The 16843-nt window shown below is 50.4% G+C and overlaps 1 protein-coding gene across 1 annotated transcript; it reads left to right on the top strand.

The window, feature by feature from the left end:
• Positions 1-920: 920 nt before the first annotated feature.
• Susd3 (sushi domain containing 3) lies at positions 921-12759 on the top strand. The gene is made up of 5 exons (XM_005355162.3): positions 921-1008; positions 8010-8198; positions 8673-8820; positions 10199-10378; positions 12216-12759. The coding sequence occupies exons 1-5, from the start codon at positions 921-923 to the stop codon at positions 12409-12411; spliced, it is 801 nt and encodes a 266-aa protein (XP_005355219.1). The 3' UTR covers positions 12412-12759.
• The last annotated feature ends 4084 nt before the right edge of the window (positions 12760-16843 follow it).

Raw genomic sequence — 16843 nt, 5'->3', positions numbered from 1 at the left:
AAAAAAAGTAACATGCTCCCTGGGGACTTTGGATTGCTCTGGCCCTGCCCAGACCCCGTCTCTGGCTTCCCACCTCCTGTGTGATGAGATAACACGTTCTGTTGTTCTGTGGAGCTCCTTGTTCTGCAGACCTAGGAAACATCCCCACCTAAATAGTCTGTTGGCCAGCAGTGCCGAACACCTGGAGGCCTGAGCTACACATGGTGGTGGGTACCATTTTCTCATCTGTGACAGCTTCCACCCGAGCAAGTCCCCACTGGCAGAGAGGGGGCCACACAGAGCAGTGGGATCCCTGGCTATTGGGCAGGAAACACTGGTGTCTCAGAGTGTGCTCGGGAAAGATGGGAGGGGGGTTGGTATAGTGAGGTGTGTGGACTGGACCTACTTCTCACGATTTCCATGTAAGGAAATTGAAGAAAGCCATCACGTGTGACCCACAAGTTCAAGTGGAAAGAGGATATTAGTGGGTGTAACCAACCCTGACTCCAGAGGAGAATGAGGATGCATCTCTCACTGCTCAGAAAGCAGAGGCTGGAGAGCCTTCCCGCCGGAACCCCGTTCTGTTCTCTACCAGGACTTGCACTCTCCAAGGTCACCTGCCTGGCCGGTGTCCTGAGGAGGGCCATGAGCCGAAGGTGTGCAGAACGATTACCAGGGGTACTCAAGCTCAAGTTCTGACTTCTGGGCGATCAGCCTGGGGCTTCTCAAAATCCGCTCTACCTGGTGTCCAGTCTCTGTCTCAGTCAGCCTGGTTCCACCCTAAGGCGAAGGCGGGACTTGATTAAAGTTCAACAACAGCGTCTTGGAGGGCGTGTCCTGGGTTTGACTCGAGACATCCCCGCCTTCTAGTGACCCGCCCCTCACTTAGGCCCCGCCTCCACCTAGGCAGGCTCCCCCCTGACCGCTGCAGAGCGCTCAGGATGCTCCGGGTGTCTGCGACCCTCCGTGGCAGGGCAAAGCCACGGGGACGGGACGGGAACGCCACGCCGGCCCCAGGGAACCAGACAGGTGAGGACTGGGGCCGCGGGTCTCAGCGCCCTTTTCATAGACGGAGAAGCGGAGGGGCGAGGGGCTGCCGTGCTGGGGACCGTGTCCAGGAAGGGGGCGTGCGTCGCACCGCCAAGGCCTCCTCGAGAAGGAACTTTCCCGACTTCCCACCGATGCAACAGGCGACCCCTAACTGAGCCGAAACCGGCGGCGAGCGACTCGAAACCAGGCGGCGGGCATCTCCTAGCGATTGCACGAGTTCGGCGATAGTAGCCCCGTCGCCGTCCCGAACGCCTGCGGAAGTCGAAACCGGCTTCACCTGGCGGGGTGCGCGGCCCGGGGGCGGAGGGAGCTGCCGGGGTGGCCTGTGGGTGGGAGAGAGGTGTTAATCTTTGAAGTTCTTCGGTGACTACTCCAACTTCACTTTGTAAAACGGGAAAGTGATCCTGTGAGAGTGGAGAGACAGGTCATCCAGCTACCCCGGCCCTGGGTTGCGCCTAGGCTGTCAAGAGAGGTCTCTGGAAGGCGGCAAAGTGACTTTTAGGTGTGTCGTTTCTAAAATGTGCTTAAGAGGGTTTTGTTTTGCTTTTGGTGTTGGTGGTGTGTGTATGTTGTGTGTTTTGGTTTTTTGAGACACGGTTTCTCTGTAGCTTTGGAACCTGTCCTGGAACTAGCTCTTGTAGACTCAGTGCTGGGATTAATGGTTTGCGCCACCACTGCCCGGCCTCTTTAAAAGGGTTCTAATCTCAGTTTTGGTAAATCTGAGAAACAACCAAAACTGAACCTCTCATTTCTTCCAAGAGCTCCATCCTGTGCAGCCAGGAGGTGTCTCTGAGGAGGGCTTGGCCCCATTGCTCTGGAGGTAGCATTGCCCTCATCTTCGCCCTCATCTTCGTGTTGTGGTTCTCAACCTTCCTAATTTAGCCACGACCCTTTAATACTGCTCCTCAACTTGAGGTGACAACATAACCACAACATTATTTTGTTGCTATTTTGTAACTGTAATTTTGCTACTGTTATGAGGCCTGTGTTTTCTGATAACTATCTGTGATTTCTGATAGTCTAGTGAAAGGGTCTTTCGACTTCCAAAGGTGTCCAGACACGGGTTGAGAACTGCTGCTTTAGTGGATTTGATTTGTCTGATACTGTGCCAGCGGGCCAGCAACCCCACAGGTGTGCTTAGTTTTAGCTTCCTAATTGTTAATCCACGGGATTACCTGTGTGTTTATGGAGACCAGCCCTGGGTCTGGTAGTACTGGAGAAAAGGGGCTTTCCAGTGGTGAGCACCTTCTGCCTTGAGGAATAGGTCACCAACTGGAAAAGGTGGCCGGAGGGTGGCCTGAGGCCCTGCTGACTTTGCATACAAAAGACTATTTGCATAGGGAATCTCAGGAGAAGGTCAGGAGACTTTTGGTTGTCCCTGGCCCTGCCTGGCTTCAGGAAGAATTAGTGTCCTCTCAGTACGTCCAAGTCCCCATTGTTTGAGTTTTGGTTGCGTCCCCTCACACCCGGGCTGAGTCCTACCCCGGTGCCTCAGTTCCCTTACGAGTTGCAAGGTGAGTGCTGTGTTCCTGCCTCCAGACTGGGGGCAGGGCTAGCCGAGTACAAAGAGAGTCCTTGTCCTTGAATAATGCAATAGTGGGACTTCCGGCTGCCTGTCTTATTTGTTTTATAGGCTGGGAAAGCAAAAGAAGGGGCCTGAAACCTCTTGGAGATAGTTTGGTGCTGTCAAAAGAAAAGAAAAAAAGATAATTGGGATGTTAAATTATAGTTGGCTCCCACAATCTGCCGAATGGGCCCCCTACTGAGTAGGCCAGAGGCATTCTGAAGGTCAGGTCTCCTGTGGGTAGGAAAGGCAGTCGTGAGGTAAGGGCTAGACTAAGAGTGTTGTCATTGTGTCCCCGTCCCCGTCCCCCCCCCCCCCCCAGGGTCTCCTATCTGGACTGGAGGGAGGGTTTTGACTCAGCCCAAGGGCAGCTCCTGAACTCCCTAGTCCGGGAGGTTTTCCAGGAACACAGGGTTCCAGTGGCTGCAAGCCACCTTCCGCTAACTCCGGAAGGAACCTTGAAAAGTACAAAAAGAGAAGCTCAATGGATAAGGGGCTGGTGGGCCTTTTGAGCATCCTCTTGACCTCATCCTTGAAGCCTGCTGTGCCCACATTACGTAGGGTAAACTGAGACCCAGTGATAGCCAGTGTGAATCAGCAAGAGGCTCCTCTCCCCTTGCCGTATAGTCCCCCAGAAGATTCAGGGCTAGGGCTACATTTCCCTTAGTTAGAATATTCTGTCTTGCCAATGGAAGGGAGCCCACAGCTGATGATATGGAGCCCAGCCTAGTTGTCCCATGGTTTCAGGGGCATGGGAAGATCGGTTCAGAAGGGACAGATGGCTTCCCAGGGGAAACACGGCCAGGCTTTGGGCCTTGCGTACTCAGTGTTAGAGCCACAGGTTGTCCTGGCTGCTGGTGTCTCAAGGTCCCTGCTGTCAGTGTGCCTGTGTATGTGTAAGTCAGTCATTGCAAAGAACTTTGAAACACCACCACCACCACCACCTCCACCACAGTGATTCACATTTGGCATTTGGAGAGATGCAGACCCAGAGAAAATTATGTAAGGACTCACTGTCAGGTAGGAACACAAGCTTGGCCACCAAGTCCTGGCGAGGCTGTGCCCAGAAGCCCGCCTCACACAGCCTCTGCCAACATAAAAGGGAACTTATTAACAAGGTCAGGGTGAGGGGGCTGTGGGCCCCAGGAAGGACAGAAGATGCTGGTCCCTGCCTAGGTCCAAGGTTCCAGATAAAAGATTAACAAACAAGGCTCTTTCCCCAGGCATCCGGCTGGCCTCAAGGACTGGGGGAGGAAAAGGGAGGAGGAGAGGGGCCTCTCCCAGATCCAGCCCTGTGCATCTCAGGGTAGAAGGATCTACCCTGATCTACTGCATGTGGACTGGATTGAGATGTCAGGTGGGCCAGGCTAGAGACTCTCTCCTGGGCTGGGAGGGTCACCTTGCTGTGCCTATCTGTCCTCTGTTCCGTCCTGAGCCTAGAGGACCAGGCTGGGTCATGTGTGTTTTTCATATTAGCATTAATCCCATTTGTTTCTTTTTTTTTTTTTTCTGTTGCTTTTCACTCTCTTGAAGATTTCCTTTCACATGGAACAAAAAAGTGCCCACGCCCCAGAGTTACTGAAGTAAAAGCTGTACCAGAGCTGCCCAAAGGAGCTACGGTCAGATGCATAGACATGACGGACTGTGGGATACCCTGTGTCCAGTGTCCAGGGGCGGTTCCCAAAGAGGGCTGAAAGTCACCTGCTGTCACCTTAGCTGGGTGCCTGCCTGGGAACATGGGGTGTCTTCACATTAGTTAGGAAGTAGTGTACCCGCTGGGGCTGGGCTTGGTGGGACGTTTTGAGCAGTGGAGAGGCAGATGGGCTTGATTCTTAGACCCTAGGCATAAGGAGTCTGTGGAGCATTGATGAGGAGTAACTGTGGGTCTGAAGATTAAGTTTGGAGGTCTATCTCTAAGTACCCTTTGTTTGTTTGTTTTTCCAAGACAGGGTCTCTGTGTATAGCCTTGGTTGCCCTGGAACTCTGTAGTTTAGGCTGTCCTCGAACTCAGAGCTCTGCCTGCCTCTGCCTCTCAAGTGCTGGGTCTAAAGGCGTGTGCCAGCATGCCTGGCTCTTGGAAACGCCTTGAAGCATCCCTTGAAGAGGTCTACTTGTGTCACTCATGCTGGTCTTGAGCTCTCGGCCCTGCCTGCTCCAGCCTCCTGAGGGCCTGTGCCACTGCATCCAGAGAATCGCAGGCCTCAGACGTTGACAGCATTTATCTCTGCCTGCCCAGTGCCGTCTGTGCAATCATTTAAAGGCCACTCGAGGCTGAGGAAACCCAGGTGCTCACCCTGGTGTTTGCCTTGAGCAAACCTGTAGGCCTCAGCCCCCTCATCTAGAAGATGAGTTTACCCTAGAGCAGAATCTACTAGCCTCGCAGGCCCAGGGATGGGCAAAAGGAAGGTCCCTTGTGCTGTGGACTCGGGAGATGGAGACTGTGCATGTGTGTGTGCCTGCATGTGTTTTCGTACCTGTAGCACAATTAATAAGAACCCAGAGACAGGAAATGGGGTTCAACCTGAAGGTTAGAAAAGCAAAATAGTCAGCCACTGGCTCTTACCTCTACCTCAGTCCAAGGTGGCGACCCTGCCTCCAGGAATCTCAGAATGAGACTGTGTGTGAGAGATGTCTCCTCCCATCTTATTTCCTCTCTAGGGCTGGGATTAAAGGCATGTGCCACTACCAGTTTTGGCAAACTAGTCTCACTACTGGGATTAAAGATGTGTGTCACCACTGCCTGGTCTATAAGGCTGATCAGTGCAGCTGTTTTATTCTCTAAACGTTCAGACAAGTTTTATTTATTAAAATACAAATAAAATATCACTACAAGCACCCTTAGTCTGGAGTGCCTGAGACATGGCTTAAATTCCTACTTGAGGGATGCAGTTCAGTTGGTGGAATACTGGCCTAGCATGCATGAAGCCTTGGTTTCCAACCCTGGCATGGCACAGACCCAGTGTGGTGGCACACCTAATCCTCTCACTGGAGAGGTGGAGGCAGAGGGTTAGCAGTTGATTTGCTACACTGTGAATTCAAGGCATCCTGATGAGACAATGGATCAAGTTCCACTGAGGCAGGTTCTGTGAACCAGCCCTACCCTCCCAGGACCCAGTAGGGCAGAATACCCAATTTGCAGGTGGGGAGGTCTGAGGCCAGCGTGAAATGTGGGCTGGAACTTGTTCTTGAATCAGATCCAGGAGCCCAGGTGTCTTCCCCTACCCCAATATGGGGGAAAAGTCTGGGGACTTGTTTTGGGGAGACACACCCAGCCAGAGCCACTTTCTCTGTGCTTCCTTCAGCTTATTTAAAGAAAGTTGGGTCTACCTGTTTCGAAATCTCCTTGAGTAACACAAGGGGGGCATATCCCCACTGTCCACCCCCGTCCTTTGCCCAAACTCCTCTATTTAACTTTTTTTGTTTTTTTGTTTTTTTTTTTTTGAGACAAGGTTTCTCTGTAACATTGGAGCCTGTCCTGGAACTCACAGAGATCCCCCTGCCTCTGTCTCTTGAGTGCTGGGATTAAAGGCGTGCACCACCACCCCCTGGCTCTCTTACTTTTGAAATGGAAGAACAGTGGTTAGGAGGCTGGACTCTACCCGCTGTGAGTTCCCTAGAGGCTGGTAGAAATGGCATGTTTGGGACCAGGACTGCCCTTGAAGCCTCTCCATCCTGAGTCTGCCCAGGTTCTTCTCTCCACCTTGGCTACTTCATACCTTCTGCTCCGGGGCTGCCATCCCTCTGGTTAGACTTCACTAGAGGTGTTTTCTTGCTTTTATTTAGCTCTTCAGTTTGACAGAAGTTCCTGGGCTTCTGATAGCCTGTCTGGCAGGGCTAGTTGGCCCTCTTTCCTTGGTCGCCGTTGGTAACTTCGCCCTTCATCCCCCACAGTTGTGAGGCTCCATGACAAGGCAGGAAATCTGCCTTTTAAGATTCGTGACTGTGAGGTATACCAAGGCCTACAGCCGCTAGCTGAGGACAGGCACCCTGCCCCAGCAGAGCCCTCCCCACAGCACCGGATGTGGCTGCTGACAGACATAGTGTGAACCAAGTGGGGACATTGCGGTGCCCCACCCTCTCTGCAGCTAAGACATATTTAGGGGAAGTGGACCACGGGGTGGTTTCCTTGATGGGCCGCAGACTTCTCTTCGTCCAGTCCTCTCGCATCGCTGTCTGGTGTTTCATCTGCAGGTGATGATACAAGCCCAGGGTAAGAAGTCCCCAGGAAATAAAGGCTGCCCTGAGCTAGGTCCCCTGGCTCCACAGTCGGGGCTAGCCCGATTGTGGTACAGCCCCCATTGGGGCTGTAGTCTGTCGTGGCCATCCTGTGTGGCAGATACTTCTGCTTCTGGACCCTTTGTGATGAAGTTCTAGTTTAGCAAAGCCCTGTGCTGGTGGGCCACTATGGGTGTTGCTACCCACCCCCACCTCGTCTCTGTCTGGCTTGTGACCAGGCTGGTAGCAGGTGGTGAGGGTGGGCCTCTGCTCTGCCAGCTCAGCTGCAGAAGAATGCAGAAGTTGTGACTCTAAATTGAGGACTAGGAAGTGTTGGCTGCCTGGCATCCTGGGGAAGAGCCCTGGGCCTGGCTAATGTCTGCCCAGCCATGTCTACCACAGCTCCAAAATCCCATGTCCACTTCCCTGGCCAGGGGATAGATAGTGTGTTTCCACATTCCAGGATTCTGAAAAGGCAAAGCAGGAGCGTGGACCATGATTAGTCCATGAAGTCAGCTTTCTTCGGTCCTGCCCTGATATCTGTGGAGACAGAGTTGATGTTTCATGGAGCGAGATGAGACCCTGGAATTAAGAGTTCAAATTATGGCCAGGTGGTAGTAGTGCACGCCTTTAATCCCAGATCTCAGGAAGCAGAGGCAGGTGAATCTCCGTGTGTTTGAGGCCAGACTGGTCTACGGAGAGTTTCAGGACAGCCAGGGCTACACAGAGAAACCCTGTCTCAAAAAACACAAAAACAAAGCAACATAAAAAATAAATAAATAAATCTTAGCAACCTTGCTGAGGGAGAGATCAGCTGTCATTCAAGTTTCTTGGCTTGCTGTGTGGTAAGCATGTTTTTGTGGTTGCTAGCTAATATATCTCTTGTATTCCTTGCTTACACATTAGCTCAATTTTAAAAGAAAATTCTGTGTTTAACTCTCATTGGTAAGATCTCTTTGCAAATCAAAAAGATTGGAGTTTTGTTTACTTTCTAAATCTCTTTCCTTGTTTTGTTCATCTGAGTTAATGTTTATCTTTCTGTTATTAGGAGAAATATCGCTTTTCCGGTCTGTGTGTGTGTCTCTCTCTCCCTCCCTCCTTTAGAACAATCCTTATCTAATCATTGTGTATTGGGGGCTGAGGCAGTTCCTCTCTTCCTCTGCTCACTGCACCCCAGCCTCACAGCCACCTCTTTCTCCAGGCACCTGTGCTCAGCTCCATCCGCCCCCTCGAGGCACCTTGCAAGTTGTCCGTGGAGATGGCACCTCACTGGGGACTGTGCTCATGTTCCACTGCCCCTCTGGACACCAGATGGTGGGGTCTGGCCTCCTCACTTGTGCCTGGAATGGGAGTGTCGTCAACTGGTCTTCAGGAAGCCCTGTATGCAAAGGTAACCGCCCCCCCCTCCAGGTGCCCCAGCTCAGCTGCTGGTGGGCTGGTGAGATGGGGACCCCAAATACTGTTAACACTGAAGGCTATTAATCATTGAGGATTCTTTTCCCCCTGTTGCCTACTACCGTGACTGAATACAGATGTCAGACCCAGGGGCTGGCTTCCATCCTGCCGCTGCCCTGACTCCTGACGGGTCACTCACTGTCCTGTGATGAGGAAACAAACCCTACCCGCTTCCTTACTCACTCTCCCTTCATGATTGCCTCAGACATCCCCTGAAGGATGTTTTATTCTAGGTGCCAAGAATTCTAGGAATTGGAAGCACGAGGGTCAGGGTTGTGCCAGCCCTGGATTCCCTGTCTCGGGAGGAAGATGCACTTTCTAGTTGTCCAGCTGTATGTGCAGCACAGGCAGAACCTGTCTTGATTGTCCAGTGCCCATGTGCCAGGACCTGGTGGCTTTCTCCTTCTAGCTGTGCCACCGCACGAGACCTTCGGCTTCAAAGTGGCAGTGATCGCCTCCATCGTGAGCTGCGCCATCATCTTGCTCATGTCCATGGCCTTCCTCACCTGCTGCCTCCTCAAGTGCGTGAAGAAGGGTGAGCAGCGGCGTGCCGACAGGTACGGTGGCAGGTGTTTTTCCAGGAGGTGGGCCTGTCTGTAGGGTTGCTGACCGCACCTACTAGGTACCCTAGGGCAGTGTCTGAGGGTCCCACAGGCCCAATCTATTCTTGTGGCTACTGTGGCTCTTGTGATTCTGGGGCGTAGAGCTGGGCTGTGAAGGCACAGGACATGTGTATATGGGGAGGGGGGTCTTTCTGTCTGTCTGTGTGCGTGTGCAGTTGGTCATGTATGAACATGGGTGCATGCATGTGGAAGTCACAAGACAACCTTGGGTGTCTATCCGAGATTTTCCCTTCTGCCCTTCTTGTCTTCCCTTAGGATTACAGACACTTGTATTATGTGTCCAGCTTTTTACCTGAGCTCTGGGGATTTGAACTCATCATGTCCTCATACTGCACAGCAAATGTTTCCCCCACTGAGCCATTTCCCTGTCCACATACGGAGGGCACGTAGTGAGCTTGCACACACATGTGACAGTCTATTATGTCAGCGACATTTTGGACTGCCACAGATAGATGCTCTACCCTTCAGATGGGCATCACTGTCCTCACAGATTGGGAGCCTAGGATTACAGGTGTGCACCACCACACCTGGCAGTTTCGCTGTGTTAAAATACACACACACGTAAATTCACTGTGTTACTCACTGTTAAGGATGCTATTGGGGCACGTGCAGTGGCTCATGGGTAAAAAACCCTGCTGTCAAGTGTGAGGATCTGAGTTCTATTCCTGGAACCAGACAGTGGAAGGAGAGAACTGACCCACAGATTGTCCTCTGATCTCCAAACATGCCCTGTGGTGCATGTGCCTCCACCCACAAAATAAAAACATAATTTAAAAAATTAGGACCCTGTATATGCTGTTCAGCACCGCAAAAACAAACGAGTGAAGAAACTAATATATATATTTTTTTTTTTTTTTGGTTTTTCGAGTCAGGGTTTCTCTGGTTTTGGAGCCTGTCCTGGAACTAGCTCTTGTAGACCAGGCTGGTCTCGAACTCACAGAGATCCGCCTGCCTCTGCCTCCCGAGTGCTGGGACTAAAGGCGTGCGCCACCACCGCCTGGCAAGAAACTAATTCCTTAAAAGCAGTGCTGTTTGCTCTGTGTCTCAGCGCAGTGCTCAGCGGTCAACACTGCCTCGTGCTAGAAATGTCCACCTCTTGTCTACTAAGCTGCTTTTCACTGGAGCCTACGTGCTTTTCTCCACCCATGGCTGTTATATCCAATAGCCCAGGTGTCCCACTCCCATGCCTAACGTGTCCTGCTCTGTGTGCTGCCAGCCAGAGCCAAGATGAGCTGTGTGAGGTATTTCTGCATGTGCACAGCCGGGAATGAGGGGCCCCTCAAGGTCTTTTATCCTGCACTCTCTCCTCCAGGACGGCACAGCTTTGGTACCAGCTGAGAGGCGAGGACCTGGAGACGGTACAAGCTGCCTACCTGGGCCTCAAGGGACACAACTACAACAACAGCAGCAGCATCGGTGGTGGTCATGGTGGCGGCGGAGGCAAGCCAGGAATTCAGCACAGCCAGGCCCATGACAACCACAGCTTCGCCACGTGGGTTACCTTGGTCACAGACTGGGGGAATGTTAGGGATACCCTTTCCCCAGCTCAGTCTCTGCCAGGTCCTGGGACACTGGCCACCCCACATTCTGGGGGCCTGGGTGCACCTACTTCTCTGGTGCCTCAACTCCCAACCCCAAAGCTGTTTCAGTGCCTTGCCCTGACTGACGTTCACCCCTGGCTATTGCTCTATCTAGTATGATCACCTTGAGTTTAAACTCGGTGGGATGCGGTAGCTGGCAAAGATCTTGTGCCCTCCGATTGTGCTGTCTGCTCTGCCAGAGTTACTTGCCTTCCTCTCTCTTGGGTCTCCATGTCTCCTCACTTTCTCTTTCACCTAGTTCCAGGTAGGCAGCAGCGATGGCTCTTTCTCTCTTGAAATGCTTTTATCTTTTTTAATGAACCAGTAAAGGCACAATCCTTCTTGGTCTCTCTGATAGTCTCCTGTAACGTAGGCTGACCTCAGGCTTGCTTGCTCTGGAGCTAAGGACCTGAGGATGACCTTGAACTCCTAGTCTGCCCACCTTCACCTTCCAAGTGCTGAAATTACCTGTAGGTGCCACCATACTTGCTTTGTGCAATGGTAGGAATTGAACTTAGGGCTTTCTGCATGCCGTGCAAGCACTCTTACCAACTTAACCATCTCCTCAGCCTTTTCTGACTTTAGGGTCTGGCTGCCTGGATGGTAGGTAGAGTAGAAACCACCTCCAGGGTTGTGTCGCATTGGTGTGTCTGCCTTTGCACTCAGCATCTGGCCTCTGGGCTCTAAACGGGAGGAGGCTTCTGTTCTCTGCGGTGTGCACATCTGAGTTTCAGGCTGGAGGTCTCGTATAGACAGACACCCTGTCCTAATTAGAGTTTCTTATGACTGGTGAGATGTGATCAGAAAGCAAGTTGTGGAGGGAAGGGTTTATTTGGTTTACACTTTCGTATCATAGTCCATCACTAAAGTCAGGACAGGAACTCAAACGGCAGGAACCTGGAGGCAGGAGCTGGTGCAGAGGCCATGGAGGGTGCTGCTTACTGGCTGGCTCCCTCTGGATTGCTCAGCCTGCCTTCTTATAGATGGCACCACCCACAATGGGCTGGGCCCTTGACATCAATCACTAATTAAGAAAATGCCTTACAGCCAAGATCTTGTGGAAGAATTTCCTCAGTTGAGGCTCCCTCCTTTCACATAACTCTAGCTTAGCATGGTGGATGCTTATAATCCCGAGCCTCAAAGCCCCTGGCCTTGGGTTCCCAAGAAGAAGGGTGCTCTAGGCCTGGGGCCATCTGCCCCTCAGGCAAGGCCCACACTGCCTGGGTATTGAGCTGGCCTCTGCTCTTGCTGTTGGTGCATATACTCTAACAAGTGTTGCCAATATGTGTAGTAGTGTTGTTCTAAATTCTTCCAGATGCTTGCTGCCTTCCTAAATGAGGGTACTGAATTGTCCTCATTTATTGTAATGTTAAAAAACTTAATGCTAGCTGGGCGTCATAGCACACACCTTTAATGCTAACACTCCTTAGGCAAGAGGATCTCTGTGAGTTTGAAGCCTGTCTGGTCTACATATCTAGCTCTAAAACAGTCAGGGCTACGTAGAGAGGCTGGGCTGTTGTTCTCTATACTCTGAAGCAGCCCCAGAGAGTTTGTTTTCTCTGGGCGCTGGGCATGAGAGAGCTGGGGTCCAGGAAGAAATTGCTCTTGTTGCAGGGCTTTCTGAGGGGTGGGCGCGTCTGTTAGAAGGAGATGGCCCCTTGGGCAGTGGTCTAGCCTGAGTCTGTTAAGGTCCTGGGTAAGTCCAGAGAAAAGCCTTCCTTCTCCAACACATGCCTCCTCTTCTCACAGAGACCTCAGCGACATCAGAGAGCAGGCTGGTGTGGCCCGCAGTGTGGACAAAGACCCCTGGACTTTTGGGATGGGAACTCCGAGCCCTGGTGGCTCCTCCAGCTCTCCATGCACTTACGTGATGGTCCATGCGATGAACTCTGCAGGGCCGGCCCCTGGAATGCCTATGAGGCCCAAAGTCTACCTTCCAGGGTGACCGCACTAACCAGAGGCCTGCAACTCAACACTTGCCCAGCTGGAGATGGGCCAGGGAAGTCACTTCCAGATATAGGGAGCTCTTGGGAGCCTAGCTGACATTAAAGGCTGGGGCCCCAGCAGGGAACCGTCTGTCCCGGAGGAGACCTGTAGCTGTTACAGGATCCACTCACTGAACTGCTACGGGAACGAGGTCCCAGAGAAGCTGCGCCATGACCAGGGTTCTTTTACAGAGACTGAGAAATTTTAAGCAGATATAGTTTTGCATAATAGAATATGAAATGTTAATAAAGTACTTTCAGCAATACAGGTGGCCAGCACCTCATTCATGGCCTGCAAGCAGGGACCCCCTGGACTTTCATCTGTAAATTGCAGGTGGGAGAAATAAATGTGTTTTCTTTGCATAAAAACAACACAAAGGTGGGCATGGGAGTGTTCAGTTGGCAGAATTCTTGTCTAGCATACAGAATCCCCTGTACCACATAAACCAGGTAGAGTGGAAAGAGGAGGGTATGAGTTCAAGGCCATCCTCAACCACATACTAAGTTCAAGGCTAGCCTGGGCTATAGGAGACCCTGTCTAAACTATAGAGCTGTGCAGTGGTGCCCACACGCCTTTAATCCCAGCACTCGGGAGGCAGAGGCAGTCCAATCTCTGAGTTCGAGGCCAATCTGGTCTACAGAGTGAGTTCCAGGACAGGGTCCAAAGCTACAGAGAAACTCTGTCTTGAAAAAACTGAACCTCAAACTCAGTCATCATAAACCTATCTTGTGTTCTTACTCCCTGGAGCTCTGAGCTTGTTAGAGACTCTTAATAGAGTCTGATGACTTAAGCACACTGAGCACTGGTTACTTACAGGTCTGGGTTTGCTTCTGGCATTCAGGGAGAACCTTCTCCCTTTCATAGCCCCCTCCTTCAAGGTTCCTTATAGCCTGGAGACTGGTTTCCAAGGAAAGCTCCAGGTAGAGGCTGTGGTTGCCTTGAAAGTCACTTTTTTTCTGTCTACAGGCACTTGTACTTATGTGTACATAGGCATAATTTTAAAACAATTTTTTTTTCCATACTTGTGTCCTCCCACAGTTTGGGTTATGACCTGTCTCTAGCCATTGAGAAAAGTTAGTTTGTCCTGTATCCTCCCTGTGTGTTTGAGCCATGAATAAGAACCTGAAGAAGTAGTCAAGAGGAAGCTGGAGCAGCTGTCCTTGCCTGCTAAAACCATGGTTATATTTTCTTACATTAACAGTAATCATGTACCTGATAGAAGTCACATTGTCCTTCTGATGAATGCCCCATAATTTACATTATATAAAATATATTTTCTACACACATTTATAATGTAAATTATATATCCTGGCTAAAAAGACACTGGATGTTTGATATTCCCAGGTGTCACACACCTTTGTCCTGATGACGTCTTGTGCTGCAGATTTCCAGGGTTCGGAATTCAAGCCAGCAGTCGGATGGCAGACTCAGAAGTGCTCTCCCTGCTTTGCTGGTGGTAGAGAGTAGTGTTCTGAGGGTCCAGTGGTCTTGGCTGTCAGGGTCCATCCTCAGTACATTTCAGGGTAGGGGTGTGTGGATTAGAAATGTTAGACAGAGAGGGGCGGGGGAAAAAAAAGAAATGTTAGACAGAAAAATATACAAGAAGAAAGACAGGGACACGGGATAGAGTCGGTTAGGCAGCCCAGTGAATACCAAATCTGCCCACGTTTATGTTTCATCGGCTTTATATAGCCCAATCCAAAGAGGAGGGGAAGACAAAAGACTACCTTTCCAAAATGCAAGGTACAAACAAAGTGATTAGCTTCTCAAATACCCAAAGCATCAAGTAACCAGTTAGGTCAAAACATCCTGTTAGTAACCCTGAGGGAGCAGGAATAGGCCTGAACTCTGACCTTTTGTCAAGGTGGAAGGAATCTACGTGTGGGTTCCCACACTCAGCTTCAGGCTGGGTCTGCCTCGCTACAATGGATCTGGACATTGGTCAGAAACAGCCCAGCTTTTCCCAGAACTTCGTCCACCAACCTGGACTTGGACAGCAAACGACTCTGGGTTCGCTAAGTTCCAGTCCCTGTTTCCTGGTAGTAATCGCCTGTTTCCTGGTAGTAATCAGGATGGCAGAGGTTGGACACCCCTGCAATTGGGTGCATAAAATTTTTTTAAAGATTTAATTTTTTTTAAATGTGTATGAATATTTTGTCTGTATGTATGTGAATGGACCATATGTGTGCCTGGTGCCCACAGAAACCAGAAGAGGGCAGTGGATCTCCCTGGAGTGGTACTTAAAAGAGTTGTGAACTATGTGGGTGCCAGGAACTGAACCCAGGTTCCCTGCAAGAGCAGCAGGTGCTTTGAGGCCCCAGCCTCTTTTTATTTTTTTTAGTTGAAGGCATTTTTTCACTAATTTGGCTCACTTGCCTTGCTCAATTCCTCCTGCCTCAGTTTCCCAAATGACTGGGATGATAGTCATAAGTCATCAGGGACTTTACTATTTGATTTTTAGTTTGTATTTGAGATGGGGTCTTACTGCCTTGCCCTGCTGGCCTCCAGTTTGTGTGTTTGAGAGACTGCCCTGCTTCAGACTACCAACTAGCTGGTACCATCCTCACTGTGTGACAACAGAGCTAGCCCAGCTCCCTACCTTTTAAAGTTTGTTTGTTTGCTTATTTATTTATTTATTTATTTTTGAGGCTGGGTTTCCTGAAGCTCAGGAATCCCTGAACTGAAGTTGACCCTGAACTGCTGATCTTCCTGTCTCTACCTTCTGAGTGCTACACTAGTTCATGTATTGCTAGGGATCAAAGCCAGGGTCTCGCTAGGCAGATGCTCTACTAATAAGCCATCTCCTCCGCTCTCTGCTTCCCTTTTAAGGCTGAAAAATATTCCATTGTCTGGATGAACTTCTTTGTTTTGTTTTTGAGACAGTTTCTCTGTGTAGCTTTGTAGCCTGTCCTGGAACTCACTCTGTTCACCAGGCTGGCCTTGAACTCACAGAGATCCACCTGCCTATGCCTCCTGAGGGCTGGGATTAAAGGCAAGGGCCACCACTTCCCAGCCTGGATAAGCTGCTTTCATTTGCTGGTTACCTGTGAATGGCATCAGCCTCTGCTACTGTATGAAATCCGCTCATGGATCTTGCATGTTGGAGAAGGCTGCTTATTGGTTCCCAGCTACCCGGCTAGCTTAGACCCAAAATAATCACACAGAAACTGTATTAATTAAATCACTGCTTGGCCTTTTAGCTCTAGCTTCTTATTGGCTGACTCATCACTGCTTGGCCTATTAGCTCTTATTGGCTGAGTGTTATATTAATTTAATCCATTTCTATTCATCTGTATATCGCCACGTGGCTGTGGCTTATCATGTAAAGTTCTATCTCCAGCAGCTCCATGGCTTCTCTCTGACTCTGCCCTTCTTTCTCCCCACCTAGCTCTGTTCCCCTATAGCTCTGCTATAGGCCGAAAGCAGTTTCTTTATTCATTAATGGTAATCACAGCACACATAGGACAATCCCACATCACTTGCATGTACTGTAGAACACTTCCCCAGTTATCCTGTAGTGCCCTCACTTCAGCCAGCTCTGTGCTCTGATGTAGCCCAGTGGGAGAGCACACGGGAGTCTACACAAGGTCCTGTGTTTGTCAGCACCATGTGTGCATGCATGCACAAGACGACAATCGTTTATCTTCGCTGGCTAGTGCGTGTATAAACTGACAAGATGACCATTCCATGGTATGGTTAAAGAGAAGATTTTTATTGTAAATATGAGAGAAAACAGAGGTGTCTGGAAGAGTCTAAAGCAGACAGAAAAAGTAGACCGAACATGGCCAGCAGACTGGACCTGTCTCAGGGCTATCTGAGACAGGAGAATAGAGGAAACAGTGAGAGAAGACAGAACGGAGCAAGAGAGTGTGCACACATTGTGAAAAATAGCAGGATTATAAGGAGAATGAGGAGTTGGGAGGGAAGCCCATGAGCTGGATGAGGTTTAGGGTAGGGGAGGAGATGAGAAGGGTTAGGATGCTAGCTAGCACGGACTTTGGAGTGTGGAACAGGTACTTGTGATACTGAGGGAGCCTGGAAGCCAGCATGAGCTTTGATATGCTGATAGGAAGCACAGATAGCCATAACTCCCTTCTGCCAGAGGTAAGGGAAATGACTCCTTTTGGTAGATGGGAACTAGTTTCACATGTTCTTGAGGGATGCTGGCTTTTACCTAAGCATCAGAAATTCTATAGTTCAGGTTGAGCTCATTGAGCTTCCTTTTGCAGTCTGGGGAACTTGAGTTTTCTTTGAACAACCATTGAAGCTTTTTGTTTTTTTTTTTTTTTTCGAGACAGGGTTTCTCTGTGGTTTTGGAGCCTGTCCTGGAACTAGCTCTGTAGACCAGGCTGGTCTCGAACTCACAGAGATCCGCCTGCCTCTGCCTCCCG

The sequence above is a fragment of the Microtus ochrogaster genome, chromosome 16 (genome assembly GCF_000317375.1).
Source record: "Microtus ochrogaster isolate Prairie Vole_2 chromosome 16, MicOch1.0, whole genome shotgun sequence".
Taxonomy (NCBI): Eukaryota; Metazoa; Chordata; class Mammalia; order Rodentia; family Cricetidae; genus Microtus; species Microtus ochrogaster.
The sequence above is the reverse complement of the archived record's forward strand: the minus strand, read 5'-3'. Positions and strand labels throughout refer to the sequence as shown.